Source organism: Xiphias gladius, chromosome 9, assembly GCF_016859285.1.
Source record: "Xiphias gladius isolate SHS-SW01 ecotype Sanya breed wild chromosome 9, ASM1685928v1, whole genome shotgun sequence".
Classification (NCBI taxonomy): domain Eukaryota; kingdom Metazoa; phylum Chordata; class Actinopteri; order Istiophoriformes; family Xiphiidae; genus Xiphias; species Xiphias gladius.
The window spans coordinates 15,632,068-15,653,607 of NC_053408.1; the positions used below are offsets into that span (position 1 = coordinate 15,632,068).

A 21,540-nucleotide genomic window follows, 5' to 3' on the forward strand; every position below is an offset into this window, starting at 1 on the left:
GTTTAAATGAATATTCCAGGCATTCATTCATTCAGAATGATTACTTGCCTTTTTGGTAATGTTTTACATATTTTATTTAAATAAAGAAAATTAAGTGCAGGACCTTGCCTTAGTGGAGAGTATTTGCCTGATGTAAGTATAAGTTTATGTACAGGTTTTCAATACTTTCTCCACCTCTTGAAATATGTAGAAAATGGGTTCTTTTCAAAGATGAGCTGGAATAGACGAGCCTAGTGTAGGCATTTACATGAAGACAAAAACTATCTTTATATGAAATATGTAATTCATGTTGATGGCAAAAGCACAAGGGGTGCATTAGACCGGGACCAGAGTTCAAAGAGCTCAGAGAGGTGGTCCTGAGTGTTGAGACCTGCAGCCGTTCCTGGAGAGCAGCTGGGACAAGGAGGAGAGAGGGGGGCTGGAGGGGCCGCCGTCATCAGCAGAGCTCAGAGTGAGTGTCAGCTGGCGGAGCAGAGCATGGTGGCGAAGCAGAGCAGCAGGACAGGGTGTTGCTGCTGGGCTTTGGCCAGGACAGTCAGAGGAGCCAAACAGTTTGGATCACACATCTTAGCCCTCAAAGTGTAGATATGTTTGATAACTCTCACTACCCCTTCAACTGTTTTAACTACGATGGAGACGGATACCCTTCCTCTAGCACTGACGAAGAGAAGAAAATGTGTAGACCGGCGTACAGGTAAGGGGCATTTTGAACTTGTCTTTTCCTTTCTTTCTTTTTATATCACTTTTGTAACTTTTGCTAAGCTGTTTTGCCTCGGTTTATCCACTAGTCTAGACAAATACATTGAACAGGCTTTAAAACCTAAGTCATTATAAAGAAGTTTTACCTGGATTGAGTGTAAAATGAACTTTTTTTCATGAGTTTTGAAGTATTTCATCAAAATCTGTCAGTTTGGGCAAAATAAAATGTGAAGATTTTATGTGGAAATCTAGTTCAGTTTTACAAGCGTCACTTTTTTCCATCTACTGCTAGTGTCAACATAATGTAAATTAAGTATATTATTACTCAAAGCATATTCATAATCATAGCGTTGGCTCATTTCCCTTCAGTGCTGCACTATACAGTAGATATTTTCTGTTTTTATTTACATTAAAAAAAATATTATTTCATCACTAATGATTATTGATTTTTATACAGCAGCCTAGTTAAGTGTAACTAGATGCATCTTTTTAAGCTTCAAAATAATATTCAAAACCTTCCATCCTCACTTATTTTAATGTTCTGTTTTTGGGTCCTTTATAACAGCTGAAAACATTCTTTCCCTAATTTTATGAGAATTGCTTACAAACACAATGCCTATGTAGGTTATCAAACTATAGATTTCTTACTTAATAACATTTTCAGCAAACAAAAGAATTATATATATGTATATATATATATATATGTGTGTGTGTGTGTGTGTGTGTGTGTGTGTGTGTGTGTGTGTGTGTGTGTGTGTGTGTGTATGTATATATACATATATGCTGATACATATATAACATAAAATATGTCTTTCTTTAGTGTAATGGCTATACTTAACGTAACTTTCAGATTTTGTCTCCTTCATCAAATGTGCAAGCCCAGTTTATAGCAAAGATAAGGGTCACCACTTTGTTAATTTTCAGTGAGGATAGAATGAAAGAAAAAAATACTTATGGCACAAAAAAAAAATTGATTTTGCAGTTATTACTATTTTTACACATACAGCATCTGTGTCTGTGGGGCCCCCAAACAATGAGATGAAGTAAAGAGAGTGTCAAAAAAACACAAGGGATAAGCGCCTTTAGCGCCATGTAGGAGATGGTGTCCTTTTTCATCCTGTCCCATGTGTGTCTGTGTGTCAGCTACATCGCTCTGATAGCCATGGCTATCCAGCAGAGCCCCGAGCAGCGGGTCACTCTGTCGGGCATCTACGAGTTCATCATGAAGAGATTTCCGTACTACCGATCGAACCAAAGAGCCTGGCAGAACTCCATCAGACACAACCTGTCTCTCAACAGCTGCTTCATCAAGGTAGAGACACACAGGACAGTGTGCAGGGCAAACTGGGAAACTGTATTAATTTTACATGATATTTAAGTATTTTTCTGCCTAATGGAAGGAATTTGGCCTGAAGACCTTCAATTTTACATGATTTTAATTACTAATAATATTGTTTTTTAATTTTTCACTTTTTTCTTCCTAATTATGCCCCTTTTTCTATTTTCTTATTAGTAGAGAAGTAATAGAACAGTAATATATGGTCTTTTTTTCATTTTTCTTTCCTTTCCCTGGTAATAATACTGTATTTCTACTAACATTTATTATCAGTTGTATAATATTTTTAATCATTAAGAATTTTTTATATTCCCCCCAGGTTCCTCGGACAGAGGGCAATGAGAAGGGAAAGGGAAACTACTGGTCTTTTGCCACTGGCTGCGAATCCATGCTCGACCTGTTTGAAAATGGCAACTTTCGACGGCGCCGGCGCAGGAGGAACGTGAAAATCAGCCTCTGTGATTCAGGAGAAACCCCTTTCCACCCACTAGAGAGCCACAGGAAACAACAAGTATCTGCAGCCCGGCACCCTGACTCCGATTCCACCCTCTGCCCTTTGAACCCTGAAAGGCCAAGGCCCGGTCCACAGCAAAACCACCTCATCCCAAACTCCACCCAGCAGGGGAAACCAGAGTCGGAGATCAAGTTTAGCATTGACTATATCCTTTCCACTCCGGATCCACCCCTGCCTGGGTTCAGATCCTCCCACGGCCCTGTGCACATAGGGCCTACAGGGCCACCTATACATGTTCTGGAGCCCCAACACCTGAACCTGCACTTCTGGACTCTGTGAGCAAATGACAGGAAAGGGAAGAAGAGACTGAATTTATTCCTTCATTTGCATCAGTGTCCAGAACTGGGAAGTATAAGGATATCCAAAGATGAGAAAATCCACAAGAGGAATTTAATGACTTGAAAATGTAAATGAGGAACAAAATAAAAAGGTACAGTATTGTGTGATGGATTCTAGATGGAAAAAGTCACTTAAAGAAAGTATCATGCTGTCGAAGATAAAATGTGAACAGTACAGTACAGTCTTCATATTGTCATTATACTGTTTGTGCAGTGTCTAGTGCTGACATAGACTAGGTTTACAGTATTCTATATATGTATTTACACAGGAGCTGTGAGAGCAAGTTTGATGTGTTTAAAAATGTTTTAAAAATCAGATTTAGTAAAACAAATCCATTTGTTGGATTTATTGAATTATCTCCAAATCATAAGTTCACATAGTTTTCTTCATAAAAGCAGAATTTATTCAGAATTTTATGGTTTTTCCTTGTCGCCTCTCATCCTTTTAGCAAGACGACACAGCCTGTTTAACCTAAAAATGAGTTATTTCTGATTAATGGCCAATGTGGTCATTTTACTGTCCCCTGTTCCTTGTTTTATTTAGTGTCAGGACAACTGACACAAGGAGTTCAGCATTACCATCCGCTGGTCTTTAATTTTTTAACTTTTCTGAAAAAGCACAGGTGTAAATGACAAAATGAATGAGGGCCGAACTCCATTTAGCCCCAAATTCCTACTATATATTATATTTATACAGTATTTGTTTACATACAAATCATTAAAATTTCAATTTGTCCAATACTTTGGTTTATGACCACATACCTTCAAAACTAGTGACATTTCCATACTACATAAACATACCACCATTGTTAATGTTGTTAGTAACACTCGTGCTTTTCCTACTATGGCAAGTTAGAGTGTTTCCTGTGAAAAAGCCCATTCTGACTGAATTCAATTATTTCAGACCCACCTACTGCCTGCTTTTTGCAAAATTTTTCATTGACCTTTTGAAATCCTGATTGACTGACGCTTAAATTCTAATCCAGTCACCCCTTATTATAGCATATTGTATTCACACACGTAAAAGAAGCCTAACGAAACAGAGGTCTGGCTAACATTTCTTGCCTGTACAAGGGAGATCAATCATGGCGTGTTCCTGTGCTGTTGAAGGGACATTTTTCAATTTAACCTTTATATTATGTCTTGACTACATCAGAGGAGTTTCAACACACTTAACATGAGTGGCATTTAATATAGCATAACACTTGCAAGGTGAGGCCGAGATGTGACCCTATTTAAATACAGGGGCCCCTGCCTAAGCCTTAACAGCAACACCTCCCCCAAACAAACACACACACGCACACGCACACGCACACGCACGCACACACACACACACACACACACACACACACACACACACACACACACACACACACACACACACACAAACCCTGGACGCAATTATAATTAAACACACCTTATGCCTCCTTTGCAAATTCCCCACATCGATCTGTGAGTTTTTAACATTCATATGTGAACTGCCCCCCAGCAAACGTCTGTGGCGTCACAAACGTTTATGGATCAGCAAGTTTCCATTAACAAAGTTGTTGATGTTGAATAGCAGGGCTGCCGCCGCCACGATGCCGCAGATATATTTGGGTAAATTAACTTAGCATAAAGTGCTCTGAGGCTACGGGGGTCTTTTGAGGCAGCTAAAGAGAAAGCAAGGCACCAGTCAGGCCCAAAAAGTCAATGCACATATTATGTTGTCAGTGAATATGTGAAACTGTAGCTACTGGCAGAGTGTCCCATTGAATGGCCTCTATTAAATAACTATAAATCCATTTGTTTAGTTTCATTCCGAGTAATCCTTCTACCATCTTCAGCCAGTTGTTTATAATTACATACACAATAATATTTCTCATTTATAGGAGTGGGGAAATTTGTTTTGTTTGAGACTTCATTATACGTATGCTGCCAGGTAAAATGAGCAGCTCAGTGGATTTGCAGGTGGAGGAAATTGGGAAACCATTGATCTGCAACGTTAATATAAAGTAAATCATAAACACAAATAGGTCATTTAATCTTCCGTGCTTGTCTAGTGACTAAGTTTCACTCAGGCTGTGGTGACGATTATAGTATGAAGATTGTTTTGTTCTAATGAAAACATATATGTTTAGTGTAGGAGTGTAATTTTTTCTGTGCTTAACTGTTTTCTTGAGCTGTGGTTGGAGGAGATGAATAATCTAAGGGGCTACAGTGGAAAGACGTTGCCATCTCTATGAACTACCAGCTAATGAAGATAAGTGAAATAGCCTGAGGACTTTGACATACATACATCTCTGCCCTTTGCCATTTTGTGGCATGTGCAGAGCTGCTGCAGGTGCAGCTGCAGGTGTGCGCACTTTAAGGCTGGAATATGCTATTATTTTTAACTGGCTTCAAGTGTGTGTGTCAGTAATGAGAAAATCAACACAGCATGTCAATCAATGGAAGTTGGAAGATGTGTTTACATTTAGACTGTTAGAAGGATGTCCCTGCTAGGCATACCATAGAAGTGGTTGACTGGAGGTGACTAGAAGGGTTTTCAGAGAGAGAATGGAAAACAGGCAATTTAATAAAGGAAAAGGGCTTGACATTTAAATGAAAATATAACTGAGAAATCTGCCAGATATCAGTTTAAATTTGTCAGATAAACATGCCACCTTTAGTACGGTTTCAGAAAAGGTGTGGAGACTTTCTTACACTGGAGAGTCACCGATTTTAACCCCTTTCCCATGTTTTAATGTCATCCGCACCTGAAGCCCACAAAGAACTCTATTAGAGGCACGCATACGCAATTACACAGATAACATGAACAGCATACAGTGTAATGTTAGCTAGTACAATGGGCTCAAAGATTACCGTAGGGTTTGATCAACACCTTTCTGATACAGTCCCAACAAAACTGCAGCATTTTATACCAGCCCATTGGTTCCTACAGAAGACTTAAATCTTTAAAAACTGGTCATAAATATATAGTTTTGTTTTCCAAAAAAAGGCAAAAATCATTTCCTTAAACAGCTGGCCACTGTAGTTTTTAGCCCACTTAATCAAGTACATATTGTGTTTGTCTTGGACTATTTTCAGTTGCGTATTAATACACATTCGGTGCGCCAGTGAGAATTTACAGCGGCAGGACAGTGAATGGGGTACAGACGGAAAATAAACTACAACGAAAATCTTCACGCTAATGAAGGAACACGTCACCCAGTGTAATGATGTGGCTCACTAATGTGGTTTTAATAGTTTTTGAACAATGGAGCTCCATGGCACAGACTCACCCTTATAACACTGTTGGATGTTCTACACCTTCTTTCAGTGTAAAAAAATGTATACTGAAATAGAAGCAATTAAAATACACAGGCAAGACTGTGTTTTCCATGAATTCCCTGAGCAATTGCCATTATTATGCAAATAACAACTGGAACATCATGCATCATTGTACAGGCCTGATGCCATTTCTGATCCAGCATCGTGTCAATCGACATTGTCTGCTGGAACATCCCAGAGGTAAACATCACACAACACGAGCCACAATTTTCCCAACATTCCCTTTTAAAAACATAATGCACACAGGCTAACAACAGTGTTGCTGAGCTGACTGGATGGTTGCCTGTGCCATGTTGACAAATGTAAGTTGTATAACAATGGATTAGACGTTGAGCATGCTTGTTGATGCTCACGGTTGAGGCGTGTTATGGCCAAGTTCTGTGTTGCAAAGCAGATCCATTGCACTGTGTTAGCAGGACATGCAATGCAACTACAATGCACCACAGCTCTAGCTAGCATTTCCACTCACACTTGATTCACTTGGTAGATGATTGATCCAGGGGTTGTTGTGGAAATTCTTTTTCTTATTGTGACAGTAGTTTGATGCCGTTTTATTGGGCATGCAGCTCTCTATTCAGTTTTAATGATGGTTCAAGTTGTGGGATGATGATTTTCTTATCTCCCAGATCCTTTTCCACTCACTTCGACCTGTGACCCGTGTGTCATCAGGCTCCGCAGTCCAACCACAAGGGCATGCTAACTGACTGCTTGTGGACAGAGGTATCACAAACACCAGGGTGGTGTATCAATCTGTGGAATACAGGCTGAGAAAACGTGGACCCTCCATGTTTCTGCGATCCAACAGCTCCTTACACTCAGGCCTCTGCAACAGATTTTATGATGTTAGGGTTAATCTGATGTTTAAGTCTAATTTGCATTTGAAGGGGACACCGGTCACAGCTTGGCCCTAATTTATTTTGATCTCGTGTAACTTTATCATCAGCAAGCGTTATTTACACATAGAGCAGTAGTTGTAGTAGCACGTTGCCACATGAACTGTAACATTACGCAGTCTCATGCCAACAAGTAGCACATGGTGCTTCTGCTACTGGCAAAAAATGATTTTTTCTGCTTGAAAACCATATTTGAATATTTTTCTTCTAGCAATTTAACATACATGCTAGTACAAAGACCACATTTTTAGACAGCCATGACTTTTGTTCGAATCAAATTAGTCTTCAGTGATCAAACTGAAAACATACATTCATCCATTTACCTCTTATAGAGAAATCCGCCCCGCCAGCTCTTTTGTGCGATATGACCTTAAAGAAATGATTAAGCTGCTCATTTCAAACGGCAAATGTTGAATCAAACAGGGATCCTGTGTCCTGGTGTATTCCAGTCCACTGTCTGACAGACACACCCCTCTTTCTTTTTGACCGGGAAAACGCTCCAGTGACTGAGGCAGAATGTGAGGGGCCATGTTTTGGGATGAGGCGATTCCAGACGACCAATGGGGAAGCCCCTGGTGTGGGGCCCACGGGCCTCCAGAGGGAGGCGGGGTGGTGGTAGGGGGGCTAAGGTAAATGAAAAGGGTTTACTACAGGTCAGCCTCAGCTAATACCATCTGAAGAGGGATCCGGGCGGAGGTTGGTATGCCAAGGAGAGGACTGGAGCGGTGTCAGGACATTGTGGTGGTGCAAATAATGGCGTCATACTCCAGGACATACTGGATTCTTATCAAAATAAGACAAGAAAATTAAGACAACAAAACAAGAATGCGGATCACACACTGCTAATGTTTTATTAGAGTTCATGCATAAGTCAAACAACACAAAGAGAAATGAGAGATGAGGCAACTCAGGAAAGTAGCAGTCACGCAGCACAGCCTCCCTTATCAGCATCTCTTTATATTATCCAGTGACATAAAAAGAAACGGATTGTTACTCTGCAAAACCGGTCGGAGATGACTCTGGCAAAGTTATCAGTTGCTGAGATTCAGTTACAAATCACTGACAGAGCTCACAATGAGAGAAACCAGGACGGTATCAAACAGGGTAGTGACAACATGTATTCTTTAAACACACATTTGGAGGCTTCTTTTTTTTCAACTGACATCAAACGTTTCTGCGTTGCAGAACAGCTGACACACACGCACGCACACGTTTAACACTGAAACAAGGAAACAGAAGGAGAAAGGAAATTTCCCTTTCAAAATGTGCAATGTTGATGCTATGTCCGAGGTGTCCGAAGTAAGTTAAGTATGTCTACTTTGTCATCTGCTAGTCAGTCCATTAGATTATGAGTGAGTGAATCGATTAAAACTATGTATCATTCATGAGGTAAGTGGGACAACTGGCGTAATCCTCTTACCGCTACAAATCAGTGATTATTTGCCTTTATAAACCATATCTATATGTTTACGGTATGGACACATTCAAGCTACAACAATACCCATGAAACCAATAAACACGACAAAGAAGAGCCAGCAGCAATGTATAAAAAGGAAAATCTGAACTCATAAACATAAACAAAAGCCAAAAACACTAAAACACATGTCATTATGACAATCTCTCATACTCTCCCTAAACATATGTTAATTTCCCATTTTCCTTTTTCTACAATAAAATGATTTAAAATACTGATCTGCAGAAAAAAAAAAATTGTGCTGAATAAATTATTTCTACACTCAAATATATCCAAACGTTTCTCATTACCTACATCAGGTTAAGCTGATTTACAGTACAAGTTGAAAGGTAACGCGACTGTCAAAGTTCACGCTTGTTTTAAGCTTGTTGTGATTGTGTAACATGTTGCATCTATTATTGTCAAAAGAGTAAAATGCCTCATTTGTACCACTACTTGTCTGCGGCGAGCTCATTTCTTGAAAACACATGTCATGTTGAAAGGTCAGGCCTTTTCAGGTGTCGGCGTCAAGAAACAAAGGAGAAATGCACAAAAATAATGTGCAAACAGCTTTTGTAGTGTGATACTAAATTCTCATTATATCCCTGGATATAAGTGCTGTGAATTCTGGGTTCAAGACAGGATCAGATTATGTAAGAACAACCCAGTTATCCAGAATTTTCTGACTACAATCCAGAAGAGAGCACAAATTTGGTCCTCTAAACTTAATTTTAGAACAGACAACATATAGTATTATTTACTCAAAAAGGAGTTAAAACCTACAGTCAATGAGTAAATCTCACCAACGACAGCACGTCTCTTCAGCTACCAGCAACTCTGACTGGGATTCTGTTTAAAATAACATTACCACTACCTGTCAAAGCATTCAATGACAAAAATATCCATCTTCAGCATACAGATGATTCCATAAACAAGAATAATTACACTGTATTGTTCGGCAGACGAAAGTAAGACCAACTACAGCAGCTTTGGGCTACTGAAATCTCAGCAAAAATAATCTCAATAAATCTGTTGTGACCAACATATCATCCAACAACTGTGCTAAATTTGTGAAAGAGAAATCTACAACATGAGAAAACAGAATTAGAGGAAGGTAAAAGAACACATTTGTTGATATGATATCACAAGAACTACATTCCTGTCTTCATCTTTTCTGATTTAGAGTGAATAAATGATCAGATGTATGCTATTCCCCAGTGAAGTACATCCCTACTGTCAGAGCAGCGGCAAACATAAACCCTTTTCAAAAATCTACATTAAAGCAACATCTCTTTCATTCATACTGTAGCTTACATATACACACAACTCAATCTTGACATTTGTCATTTACAGATTTACATTCAACTCAGATTTACTTGCAAAGGGATTAAAACAAAAAACAAATGATATCCATGTCAGTAAGCTCAGTGCTTCTGCCTTTAAAGAGCAATTCTGCAATAACAACCAAAATGTGTCTGTTGGGGGGGTTTTTAATAGAAAAAAACTTAAGTGATCAAGTTTGGTGGTCTTAATGCATGCTTTGAGGGCTCGGATAGGAAATGGATTTTCCTACTTATGACACGGACTCTTTTTTTATTATAAAACTCTACATCTTATCATCAGGATTAGCTGCAACATGAAGCTCTGCAGTCCACAGCAGGCGGAGGGAGATTCTTCACACATAAAGAAGAAGGAATAAGCGGGCTGCCTCATTGCCTCTGACACTGGTCATCGTGTGGGTGAGATCCATCGTCTGGTGGTGTATCAAAATAGGCCATTTATTTGGTTTTCTTTTTCTAATTAGAAATTAACGGAGAGCATGAATAATTCCTTTTTTACAAGGATTGCATGTACAAATCTCTGTAGTGTAACTGAACTGTGTTGTGGTGAATCAAAACGGAGGTGGATGTGTTTTAGTGTCAGGTCAGTCTGTCTTCGGGTGATGCCGCTCAGCTGGTCGGGTCTTAGGCTGGGGGGGATCAAGGGTCACAGGTGTAAGGTCTACATGGCAAACAAAGTGTCCTCTGGCCTGTCTGACTTCTTGCTGCTGGGGGTTCCCTGCGCTGCACCCGGGTCGGCACTGGGGGGCGAAGGTAGGCTGGGAGCCATCTCTGCAGCTTTGGCTCTCTCCTCGAGGAACTTGTCGAACTCTGCAAGAATTGGACCAAAGGAATAAAACAGAAAGAAGTGATATAGTGAGAATACAAAAAGGATGTGGTCAAAATGTAGCTGGAAACAGGAAACTGAGAGAAGGAGATTTACGTTGTCCTACCTTCACTTGTCACACCTTCCTCACCTTCATCTCCTTTCTGTTGGGAAAAAAAAGGACGTCACACCTGCGAGATGACTCTGTCAAACTTATTTCACTGCAAACCACCACAAACTAAGATAAAGTCTGATCCCGTGCATGTGCCCAAAACCACTAACTTAGACAAAACCACATGCAACAGCACAGAGTACATTTTTTATCAATTAAAACTCACCAGTCGGGTTTTATTACTATACAAGGAGCCACCTACCCTTCATTGCCACTTTCTATTGAGGTCCATTCATATGACATTCTATGAATACCAAAACCAATCCACCAGTTTTCGCCCAACCAAAATAGCTGGATATTACCGCTCAATAATGCAACACAGTCTCACAAATTTGTGTAAAATGAGCACAAGGTCTTGTAATGCTTAATCAAAGAAAACTGCACATCATTTCTTCCCTTGCATCATATTAAAAAACTGGCTGTTAGAAATGCTTAAGCAAGTCAGACCTTTTGGTTAGGATTCATTTAAGGTAAGGCGACAAAAAAAAATTTGGTTAAAGATAAGATACTTTACACAAATATAAAGCTACAACTTTTGGACACTTGCATGCATTTGCATTCAAGACCTTTTGCTCATTTCACATCATTCTTTTCATAATAAGGTCAGTTTTCCCCCACACCACACCATTAGTAAAGTGAACTAGGAGGTTAAAATGTGACCCAGGAGTGAGGAAAGGTAACGTAAGAGAAATGTGTTACTTTTTGGCTTCAAAAAGTACTTTAAAAAAGAGATAAGGGATATAACAGAGTGAAAAAGGAAAGAGAGAACTGCAAGCAGAAATAAAAATCATGATGGGCTCACCACATCAGTACACAGCCACTCCTCTATGTCATCCATGACAGAGGACTGGCCGCCGACACCCTACGGGGCAGCATCAAGACCGCCACAGGTGGCCGGAAAACAGAAAGAAAGAAAAAAAAAAAAAAAAAAAAAAAATCCCACCCCAAACACAACAGAATATATGACTTAAATGATCTTCAGTGTTAAATCAAATGCAACTTAAGAAAGTATTTTGTGAGGAAAAAAAATAAAGAAATGTAATGTAAATCGATGTTTGTGGATGGTGTGGCACATCACACAATTGTGAGACTTACGAGCAGGCTGTGAGGGAGAATCCACGGTCACAAAAAAACACACACAAAAGCAAAGTCTGCACGTCGCAGCATGCAGATTAAGCTGCTAATGCTGGCGTAGAGGAATACAGCAAGCAACATCATGTCTGACACAACAGCAGGAAATGAAGTGCTTCATCCATGACGACAAGCTGAATCTAAAAATGTACTGTTTAATTACACAGAAAACTAGATTTTAATAATACAAAACCACCCGTTAGAAATAACTATGTCACGGCACATTTACAAGTTTTTAAAATCTAAAGTGTTTCCTTTCCTACTTGACCGTTCGGTATAGTGACGTGTGAAAGCAGTATTGTGTAAGCCAACAAACAACTGAGAAGACCAAATGTATGTCAGTCTTGTTAATAATGCATTCATAACAACAGGTAAGAATGGGTACTGCTACTTAAGAAGCTAAAGCAAACCTAAACTGCTGGAAACTGGCTGAGAACCTGGCCAAAAGGAAAAAAAAAAGGAAAAAAAAAGAAAAACGGATATTCAAGATATTCCACACACACACACACACACACACACACACTCAAGATGTTCTCTGAGTGGTTATGAAAACACTGAGCGAAGGTTAAAGGCCACACTGGACACATGAGCCTGCGTCACTGAGACTCACCGCTCCTGCAGTTGGCTGTAGGACATCCAGAGTGGGAGGAGGGCTGCCAGTGGGATGGCTGTCTTCTGCTGTGGTACTGAGACAAGGCACAGACATGGGCTTTAATAACAGTGTAGGGAACTTTGTTGTTTCCTAATTGAAAATATGATTACAGCTCAAACAATTCGATTCAATGATCAACAGAAAAGTAATCTGAAACTGAATCTTTTGATAATTAATTGATTGTCTGAGACACTTTTTAAGCAAAAATTTTCTGGTTTCAGCTTCTCCAGTGTGAGGAAATAGTCAAACAAAACAAGACATTTGAACACGTAACAGCGGAGTCTGGGATACTGTGAAGGACACCTTTTTCTAACATATTATACATTGAATGATTAATCAAGAGAAGAATCAGCAGGTTGATTTCTAATGAAAATAACAATTAGTTACATCCCTCTTGAAAAACCAAACTTAATTTGCACTCCGTATCAAAAAACAGCTCAAACTCTAAATTTTGGTTGCCTAAAAATGAATGCACAGTAGAATCAACAATAACTCTGTGATGCGTCCTTACATCTTGCGTGGTTCAGACATAGCTCCAGTCCTGGTTTGAGCGAACACATCGAAGTCGTCCTGAGCAGGAGGAGGCTTACAGCTGGACAGAGAGCTCAGGGTACTGCTCACACTGTCTGCACCCATGTCTGGATGGGGAATAAATAAATTTGATTGTCAAGTAAACCCTAGAGCATAAAACAGAACTCCACTGCAGAATCTACAAAGCCATTTGAATAATCAAAGAGGTCAAACGCAGAATCAGCTGGGGCTACATTATGTGTACAACAAACTGCGGTGGTTCAGGTGCAGTAGTTAAACGAATAGTTTAACACTTTTCAAATTATGTGTACTCGTTTTCTTGCCGAGCCTCAGATCATATCTGTAAATTAACGACGGATCCAGAGAAGATTGGAGGCAGGAGGAAACAGCTAGCCAGGCTCTGTCCAAAGGTCAAAAACACACCTACCACCAGCCCTACAGCTCAGCGATTACCTCATTGTGTCCCGTTTGTTTAACCTGTACACAAATCGAAACATAATGACAAGTTTTGGTTTTATGGAGGGTTACGAGCAGGAACCAGCCCAGTGAAGCGCCTAGCAACCTCACAGTGACAACAAGACCAGGTGTAGTTTCGAACTATGGCCAGACCAAGGCTGGCTATTTCCCCCTACTTCCAGACTTATGCTAAGCTAAGATAGCTCTATAATACAGACATAATAGTTGAATCAACCATCTTATTTAACTATTGGGAAGAAGTCGAAATACATGTACCTCCCAAAATATGGGGCTGTTCCTTTAATCCACTACTGTAAATGAAAGTCTGGGACATAAATTAGACAACAAACTGACCTTCTAAACTGTCTTGTCTTTAGCTGTAGTCTCTGTGCCAAAATATTCTTTTAGCAAGAGGGCTTTGGCTTTATTACCTCCGCCAAGGAAGTTATGTTTTCACCCGTGTCTGTGTTGGTTTGTTTGTTTGTTTGTTTGTTTGTTTATTTGTCAGCAGGATTACACAAAATGTATTGAACCGATTTGCACCGAACTTGGTGGAGGGAGGGGGCATGGGGTCAGGGAAGAACCCATTTTGGGGCAGATCTGGATCATTTACTATGAATTTGACTATTATATGTCTAATGTCTGAGGTAGGAGATGCATACCAAGACCAGCAAGGCGAGAGGCCAAGGTGGCTGGGGAGGAGGGCCTTCCAGCAAGGGCTGTCATGGTGGGGGGCAGGCTTGTTGGGGCTGCATTTGGCATGTTGCTGACCACCGCCGGGGAGCCTGGGCCGAGGTCTATCAGGTTGTCCTCTGTAGCCTCACTCAGAACCTGGTGAAGGAGGAGTGATGAGACACACTATAGCTCTTGTTACATGTAGGAACAGAGAGAAGGATTTAGGGTTTGTGGCTCATAAGGAGCAAAACAAATCCCTTTTGTGGGAGTCTAAGGAAAGGCAAGGTTATACAGTACAGAGTCCTTTCACTGTGTTTGAAAAAATATGAAGGAAAAAAAAAATCTTTGGTCTAGGTAAAAAAAAATGAAAGAAGTCAAAATGAATAGTAAAAAGAACTACAAACTTGGAAAAGTTGTTGGTTAGCTTCAGGAGAGCATGAAAATGTCTGTGACTGAGGGCAGCAAGAAATTAAATAACCTCCTGAAAAACTGTTTCTTAAGGGGCTCCAAAAATACTGTTTCACATTTAAGACATTCATTTTCCCATGGTATTTGGTCAAATTCGCCATTCATTTTTGATTAATTGTCAGTTATGAGAGATGCACCCTAAGTGCTGGTTATCCATAAAGACAAAATAATCCCCTTAAGAAGGTAGAAATTTGGGCAGGGAAGGCGGAGGGAAGACTGATCCTTTGGGCTCTGGAGGAGCTGCTCGATCAAGAACATTTTATTACATCTCAAACCCTGAGTGAGATAATGCAAACACAACATGACAGTGACTGTGTCACTGTCAGTCTACCTCCAGGTTCATCATATCATTGCCTTTTCGGGGCTGCATAGTCAAAACATGCCATATGGGGTGGGAGATACTGGTGGAGACTGGGTCCATATTATTTAGTCATGTTTCAACAGTCGCTGTGGGGTAACACTGGTAATTTAGGGACAATTTTTTCATACTTGCCTGTCTCAGCTAGCCACAGAAACAGAAGAACAGAAAAGAACAGAAAGGAAGAGACAGTGAATACCATTAACATGCCTGTGCAGGGACACAATGTAATGGCATGAACCTGTGGAAGATATACCATGCCTAATTAACTGGAAACCCAATGGAAAAGCGAAAATGTTCCAAGAGCACCCTCTTGCTTCATGCTTTTGATCAAATTTCCGATGGTGTTTTTGGTGTCTAACTGAGAACCCGGGAATCAGTATTATACAGAATTAAGGCAGCAATGAGTTTGAAACAGGAAACAGGAAACTGACAAAAGGTATGAAGCAAAGAAAGGTTCTACTGTTAGCAGCCGCGGGCATGTGACATTCATGGAAGCAGGGATTAAATCATAGCTGTTGATAAAAGTTGTTCGCAATCTACATTTAGACATTGTATTTTTTGTTGACAGATCAATTTGAAACATTGCAAGACTGGAATGGATGTCAATAAAGCTTTGACAAAAACTGACAAATGGAAACCGTTCAGAAAACAGTGAGCAGGCACGAAAAACTCAGCTTCCAACAGTGCTGTCAGGTCTAAAGCACCCTTTCTGGAGCATGCCACTAGGCCCTCTCCAAAGCTGTGACTGGACTGTTGACTGAATTTGATTCTGGCATGGATAACACAAGTACATCTCTAAATTGCAATGACTTCACTTTGCATTGCATTGTCACAGTCAGTGTTTCCCCTTACTAGACAAGACTTAAATACAACAGGCTTGTTCTGATTGTATTATATAAAGATAAACTTGTGTCACAATAGAAAACAGGATATTCAAAACGTACCGTACATAAAAATAAACAATATTTGCTTTGCATTTTATAAGTAAAAAAGTAAATGCATGTATGTCTTTGTTGGGTTTCTGTTTAATCAGGCATGTACATCTGGTAAACCACTGACAGGTAACTGACGGACAACGGCACTTGAAAGACATTGTAAAGCCTGACTGGTAATGTTACATGCAAGGACACACTACTGACACTGAAAGGTGTGGACATCAAAGAATGAGAAATAATGAGCAGGAAATAAACACTATGACATGGAGGCACTAGGGATGCAAACACTAGTCGTTTCACCACCTGAGGCAACTGCTGACTCACCCCATTGTTGACACTCTGAGCTGAAGACCTTCCAGACCTAAACCTCTCATACCTTAGGCAAGGACAGGCCGACATGAAAGAAATGAACAAAAACTCTTTAGTTTACCTAACCAAATCTGTGCAAACATGCAATGCTGCCTGGGTAAAAATGAGTTTGAATGTGTGTGCTTTTTTCCTCCTAAAGATGATTTTACACCTGCATTTGTATGTGTACATGCCAGTGTTTTCTGACCTTTCGTAGCGTAAGAAAATGTTGTTGAGGTCGTCGTTGACGTGCAATAGCTCCTCAGTCACAGCTTCATTGGAAACACAGGAGATGAGCTCCATTATTCTCTGCTGCATGGCTCTGCAAGTCCTGTTCAGCTCCTAAGAACGAACACACACACACACATACACACACACACACACACACACACACACACACACACACACACACAAAATGGTTTCAGGTTACGGTTCTCTTATTGATTTATACAGGTGTGTGCAAACAAAAAATATTCGTCTTTTATATTTGTTCACTCATAAACTTTCAGAATGTAGACATAGACAGATAGACACACATAAGTGGTTCCTTGCCTGTAGTAACTCATAGTCTGAAGCATCCTCCTGTCCTGGGACCATCTCAGTCAACATCTCTGACATCACCTTAGTGTTTCCGCGAACAATGTCCAACTCGCTGCGCAGCCGGCAAATCTGGATGATGCAGAGGTAAATGAATCTACAGTTAGTCTACTTTTAGGCAAGTTGGTGTTAAAAAAAATAATTTGATTTGCAGCCAACATTATTGCTTGGACAGTGATACCCATCCAGGGGTACGTGTACCCCAGGGCGTAGAAGGAAAGCTCAATTAAGCTCATCTGAACTCAGCTAAATATAAAAAAAATTGTGATTTGACTAAAAAAATATTTGCATCCCCATTTTTGTGTTAAGGAGGAAAATAAACAGCCAAATACATTACATACATATACACATTACATGCATGAAACACCACACGTTGTAATTGAGAGCATCTGAAAGCTAGTTAGCAAGTGAACAGAGAAGTTGAAATAGATAGCCAAAAGTAATGTTAGCCAAAAGTAGTTTTAAATAACACTCAGATTAGTTCCTTATTGGAACATGACAGCACTGGGGTATACATAGGACAAAAAAAAAACAAAACAAAAAAAAACAGGTTGGGATTAGCCACCACTAGTTTAAGACATCTTCACAACAAGCATGTTTGCAGCAGTTGAGTAAACTCTGGAGTTTTTAATCATCTCGTTTGGCTCTGAAGGTGCAGGCAATGTCATTTTGGGAGAAGAAACCTGAATGTGTCGGCGCCTTTCCTTTTGAAAGGGAACTGCAGGTTGTTACGGGAAGAGTACACATCTGAAGTAAATGTTCAGTTTCAGCGTGTTTATGGGAAAGACACCGTACCTGTTCAGGTGTGGGATTGATGGATCCAGAGGCATGAATGCTTGGGACCTGAGGGTCGGTGTAGGCTGGTGGGATAGCGGGTGGTGTGGGCTGAGTAGCGGTACTGTACTTGTGTAGGGTGGAGTCGCCCTCTGGACCAGATGCAGACTAGAAGCAACAGAGAAAGAGTTAATATACATGACAGAATGTAGCAGCTTAATTAAAAAGATAATCTCACCATGCTTAGAGCTTGATTCTTAATGTGATGCCCCCTACCCGCTGAGGTGTGTGTATAGGTGACAGGGTCTCCAGGTCTGACATGGGGAACTCGATGCCTTTCCTCTTTAGCTCCTCATAGATTTGAACCACCCCTGTGAGGTCTGGACTGCTCCTGAATGCATCAGCCCATGCCTGGAGAAGGCAGAGTGAGAAAAGAGTTAAAAAGAAAAGAGAGGGAGAGTCTGAAAAAAAAAAAACAATGGGTAAAGGGAGGAATGAGACAGCAAACAAAGCAAGCGATGTCGGAACAGTTATTCAAGGCCTTTTCTCTGATCATTTCGGTTTGTCTGCCTTGAATACATTCAGTCAGCAGACCACAAAGCTCTTGGCTTCTCTCTCTCAGCATTGGGCAGGCTAAAGCTAGACTGGGCCAGTACAACAGCTCAAACACATGACACACTTTCAAAAAACAAGTGCATGAGGACTGTGCATGAGGAGTTCTTGCTCTAGTAAGTCACTTCAAACTGTAAGCCAGGTCGATCTAAATTCAAATTTCCACAACAGTTCCCCTCCCTCGGTTGAACTGTTTCTAAAAAACAACATAAAGACTATGCAAAAAAAAAAAAATACTCTAACCAAAATTTAAGAGTTTGGCTTAGTCTAGATTATTAACTAAGCACAAATGCGTACTTGTGTGTGTGTGTGTGTGTGTGTGTGTGTGTGTGTGTGTGTGTGTGTGTGTGTGTGAAGCGTGTGCTGCTCAGAAGAATTTCCCACCCAATTTTCCCAGCTGACCCTCTTGTCACAAACTTGTTTGTCTAATGATGAAGCAAACACGAAACAATTAGATTCTCTCTCCTCTCTCAGAGGTACTGTATGCTCCCCTCCTGGATCCATGCTGCAGCTGCAGTCACGTGGTTCCCCTGGTGGAAATAAGAGCAGGGTTACCTGAGCTGTAACAGGTAACTGGAGCTGCTCCTGGCTGAAGCCCTGGGGACACTGTACTTTACCTGAGGCTCTGCTTGGGGATGATAGGCTACCTCTGCGACTGCTGCGCAGCCACACATACTGTAAAGGACATCTACGCTAAAAAGCTCATTTCCCCTCTCACTAACTGACTCAATCACAAAAAAACTTTTTTCCCCCCCTCACATTAATGTACATTTATTATAGAAGAAAATATATCAACTCAGTATCTATCATGGGAATAAACTACCAAGATCTATGACATGCACTGACTGTCCAACCATGACACAAAAGTCTAGAAACCTGAACTAGGTGCATGCAATTTTGCTGTTATCTTACCTGAATCAGAGCGAGTACTTTATCTTGTACGATTGTAGGTGGGTTGTTTTTAGGGGAGATGATTTTAACTAGCACGCCATCAACAAAGTCCCTGCTAGTGACTAATGCATGAAAACGATGGCCGCAGTTCTTCACACACGTCTCCAGGACCTGATGGATGCAGAGAAGAAACTGCTTTCAGAATGCCTTACAAACTGTGAGCCAAACACCGTTACAGTCACGTTAAGAGTTTTGAAACCAAGACACAGAATAGACATGATATACTGGACTGCAAATTCTCCATGAATGCAAATTATGTTACACAATTAAGCGGCCGTAAGTGATTCGATTTATTTGCCTGATGGTGATAAAAGGACAATTAGACTACATGAATAATGTTTTTAAAACTTTAAATACAGTGTAGCTCCTGTTGACCACTTTGACTCACCGTTAGAGCCAACATCACTTCTCTATAGTTCTTGTTGCCATTCAGCCTCTTCTTCACCGCTCTAATGGCATCTTTTGGACTGCACACAAACACACAAGTAACAGCACACATTAAACACCCAAGGGTGGCATAGTACAGTGTGTCAACCACCTTTTAATGGACCCATAAGACACGCAAAGCAGAACAAACACAATTACCAAGAATTTAATGGCCAAAGCTTTAAGGGGCATTCTGAGTGGCACTGACAGACTTGACTACCAGGCCAAAGCACGTGTCAATGATTGACACTGTGACTGTTCTGAGGTAGAAATAATCAACTTTTGAATTCTTTGACTTTTACTTCTAAAAGATCACATAAGCAGCACAGTAGTGGGCATATGACACCCCTTGCATTCCCCAGAGACAAGAAAGAGGTAGAGTCAGACCTCTTTTTATAGACTGCTGATGTACAGCACGTTGCGGTAGGCTAGACCCAACTAAATCAGTTTACAACCTACTAATCAAACAAGGCCTGGACTTCACACACCAGCTTAAAACATACAGTACAAGGTTACTGGGGCAGTGAAATAAGCAAAGAGGCCTTGCATGCATCTACAAATCCAGAGCTAGGCTTCTTATCTTACTATGACACAGGAAAACAAAAGACAGGACTGACACTAACGGCATATCATGCTGCAGGAATGCATGATGTAAACAGCACAGGGACACGGAAGAAAGAATTGAAATAGTGCGTATGAGAGAGTTAATCAGTAACATATATGGATATTCATTGGTTTTCTCTGGGTGCTCACCCATCTTCTGTTTCATTGATGATGTCACATATTTCCATGTTGAGGGTCCAGTCTTCACTTTGCAGGGAGCCATCAGTGGCTCTCTCTGCAAGACACATTCGGAGATTAAAGAGGTTGAGAAAATAACCTATGAAGACGTTTCAGCAACACACAGCAGCCCAATTATATGACGATGACCGGTGGCTAGCTAACTGTTAGCTGACTTAGTTATCAGTCCACCTTTAAGATCTCAGAATCTGTATTCGTTAATGTCTTTAGCGCTGACCTTAGTATTGACAGGGGCAGAAAAACAGAACTTTAGTTTGATAACGGTAACGCTGGCCCAATGACAGCAGATATTACCGTAACTAATAGTTAGCTAGGTGGCTAACGTTGGTTCTCCAGCTGTAGAGAACTCATTCAGGGACGTTAGCATGCTAGGGGTAGCAAGACCGTAAATGACTATGTCACAAAACAGACACATTTCCAGGACACATACATCACGCTGCATGCATTGTCGTCTCCTAAATATCTAGTTACATACCAATGCAGTGCCCCACTGGTGTACTGTAAGGATTTCCCAAAAGGAACTCCATCTTGCTCGACAACAAACAAGTCAGTCCATGGGATGATGACGATACATGAGGAATCGTTCAGCAAGTCCCGCCCATAGAGCAACGTAATTGGCCAGGAAATCCTGACCTTTAGCTCGATTGGACAGTCAGAACGACCATCATGAGAGTTGGGCGATTGTAAATAAAAGGTACCAAAGGTTACATCAATAAAACTGAAATTGCTATTTTATGACTGTAGCAGTTATTCTGAGAGATGATGCAGACACAGAATACGTACATTTAGTAATTAACTGCGACACAGCTGTAAAAATGTTTTGCCTTGTTTGGATTTTGATTCAAGATAAACTCTAAAGATATTTTGCTTACAAGTGGTGGAAAGGACAAAGACAAACATGAGTCAGATAATTTCATTCTTTCAATAACTGATTCATTTCAACTGTAAAAGCAACAAAAC

The 21,540-nt window shown here is 40.5% G+C and overlaps 2 protein-coding genes across 3 annotated transcripts; one reads left to right on the forward strand and one right to left on the reverse strand.

Annotated features, from left to right (window-relative positions):
* The first annotated feature begins 587 nt into the window (after positions 1-587).
* On the forward strand, positions 588-2,839 carry foxl3 (forkhead box L3). Its single transcript, XM_040136156.1, has 3 exons — positions 588-694; positions 1,825-2,011; positions 2,355-2,839. The coding sequence occupies exons 1-3, from the start codon at positions 588-590 to the stop codon at positions 2,826-2,828; spliced, it is 768 nt and encodes a 255-aa protein (XP_039992090.1). The 3' UTR covers positions 2,829-2,839.
* Positions 2,840-7,942: 5,103 nt separating this feature from the next.
* Positions 7,943-21,195, reverse strand: tom1l2 (target of myb1 like 2 membrane trafficking protein). 2 transcript variants are annotated; one of them, XM_040135317.1, is made up of 15 exons: positions 21,056-21,195; positions 20,533-20,617; positions 19,742-19,820; positions 19,315-19,464; positions 18,067-18,201; positions 17,812-17,958; positions 16,972-17,088; positions 16,628-16,761; positions 16,396-16,447; positions 14,295-14,463; positions 13,157-13,283; positions 12,604-12,679; positions 11,665-11,724; positions 10,818-10,854; positions 7,943-10,695 (listed from the first exon to the last, which is right to left on the reverse strand). In XM_040135317.1, exons 1-15 carry the CDS (start codon positions 21,105-21,107, stop codon positions 10,547-10,549), a joined length of 1,569 nt encoding a protein of 522 aa, XP_039991251.1. In that variant the 5' UTR covers positions 21,108-21,195; the 3' UTR covers positions 7,943-10,546. The 2 variants fall into 2 exon arrangements, with proteins under 2 accessions (XP_039991251.1, XP_039991252.1); XM_040135318.1 differs by lacking the exon at positions 11,665-11,724.
* Between the last annotated feature and the right edge of the window lie 345 nt (positions 21,196-21,540).

What these genes read in the sequence shown, in the direction of transcription:
- foxl3 (XM_040136156.1), top strand. Translation starts at nt 588, where the DNA reads ATGTTTGATAACTCTCACTACCCCTTCAACTGTTTTAACTACGATGGA. An exon ending in ATGTGTAGACCGGCGTACAG is followed by an intron (nt 695 to 1,824) that starts GTAAGGGGCATT and finishes CATCCTGTCCCA; the next exon opens with TGTGTGTCTGTGTGTCAGCT. An exon ending in TCAACAGCTGCTTCATCAAG is followed by an intron (nt 2,012 to 2,354) that starts GTAGAGACACAC and finishes TATTCCCCCCAG; the next exon opens with GTTCCTCGGACAGAGGGCAA.
- tom1l2 (XM_040135317.1), bottom strand. Translation starts at nt 21,107, where the DNA reads ATGGAGTTCCTTTTGGGAAATCCTTACAGTACACCAGTGGGGCACTGC. An exon ending in ATCAATGAAACAGAAGATGG is followed by an intron (nt 19,821 to 20,532) that starts GTGAGCACCCAG and finishes GTTTGTGTGCAG; the next exon opens with TCCAAAAGATGCCATTAGAG. An exon ending in TCAATCCCACACCTGAACAG is followed by an intron (nt 17,089 to 17,811) that starts GTACGGTGTCTT and finishes TGCATCATCCAG; the next exon opens with ATTTGCCGGCTGCGCAGCGA.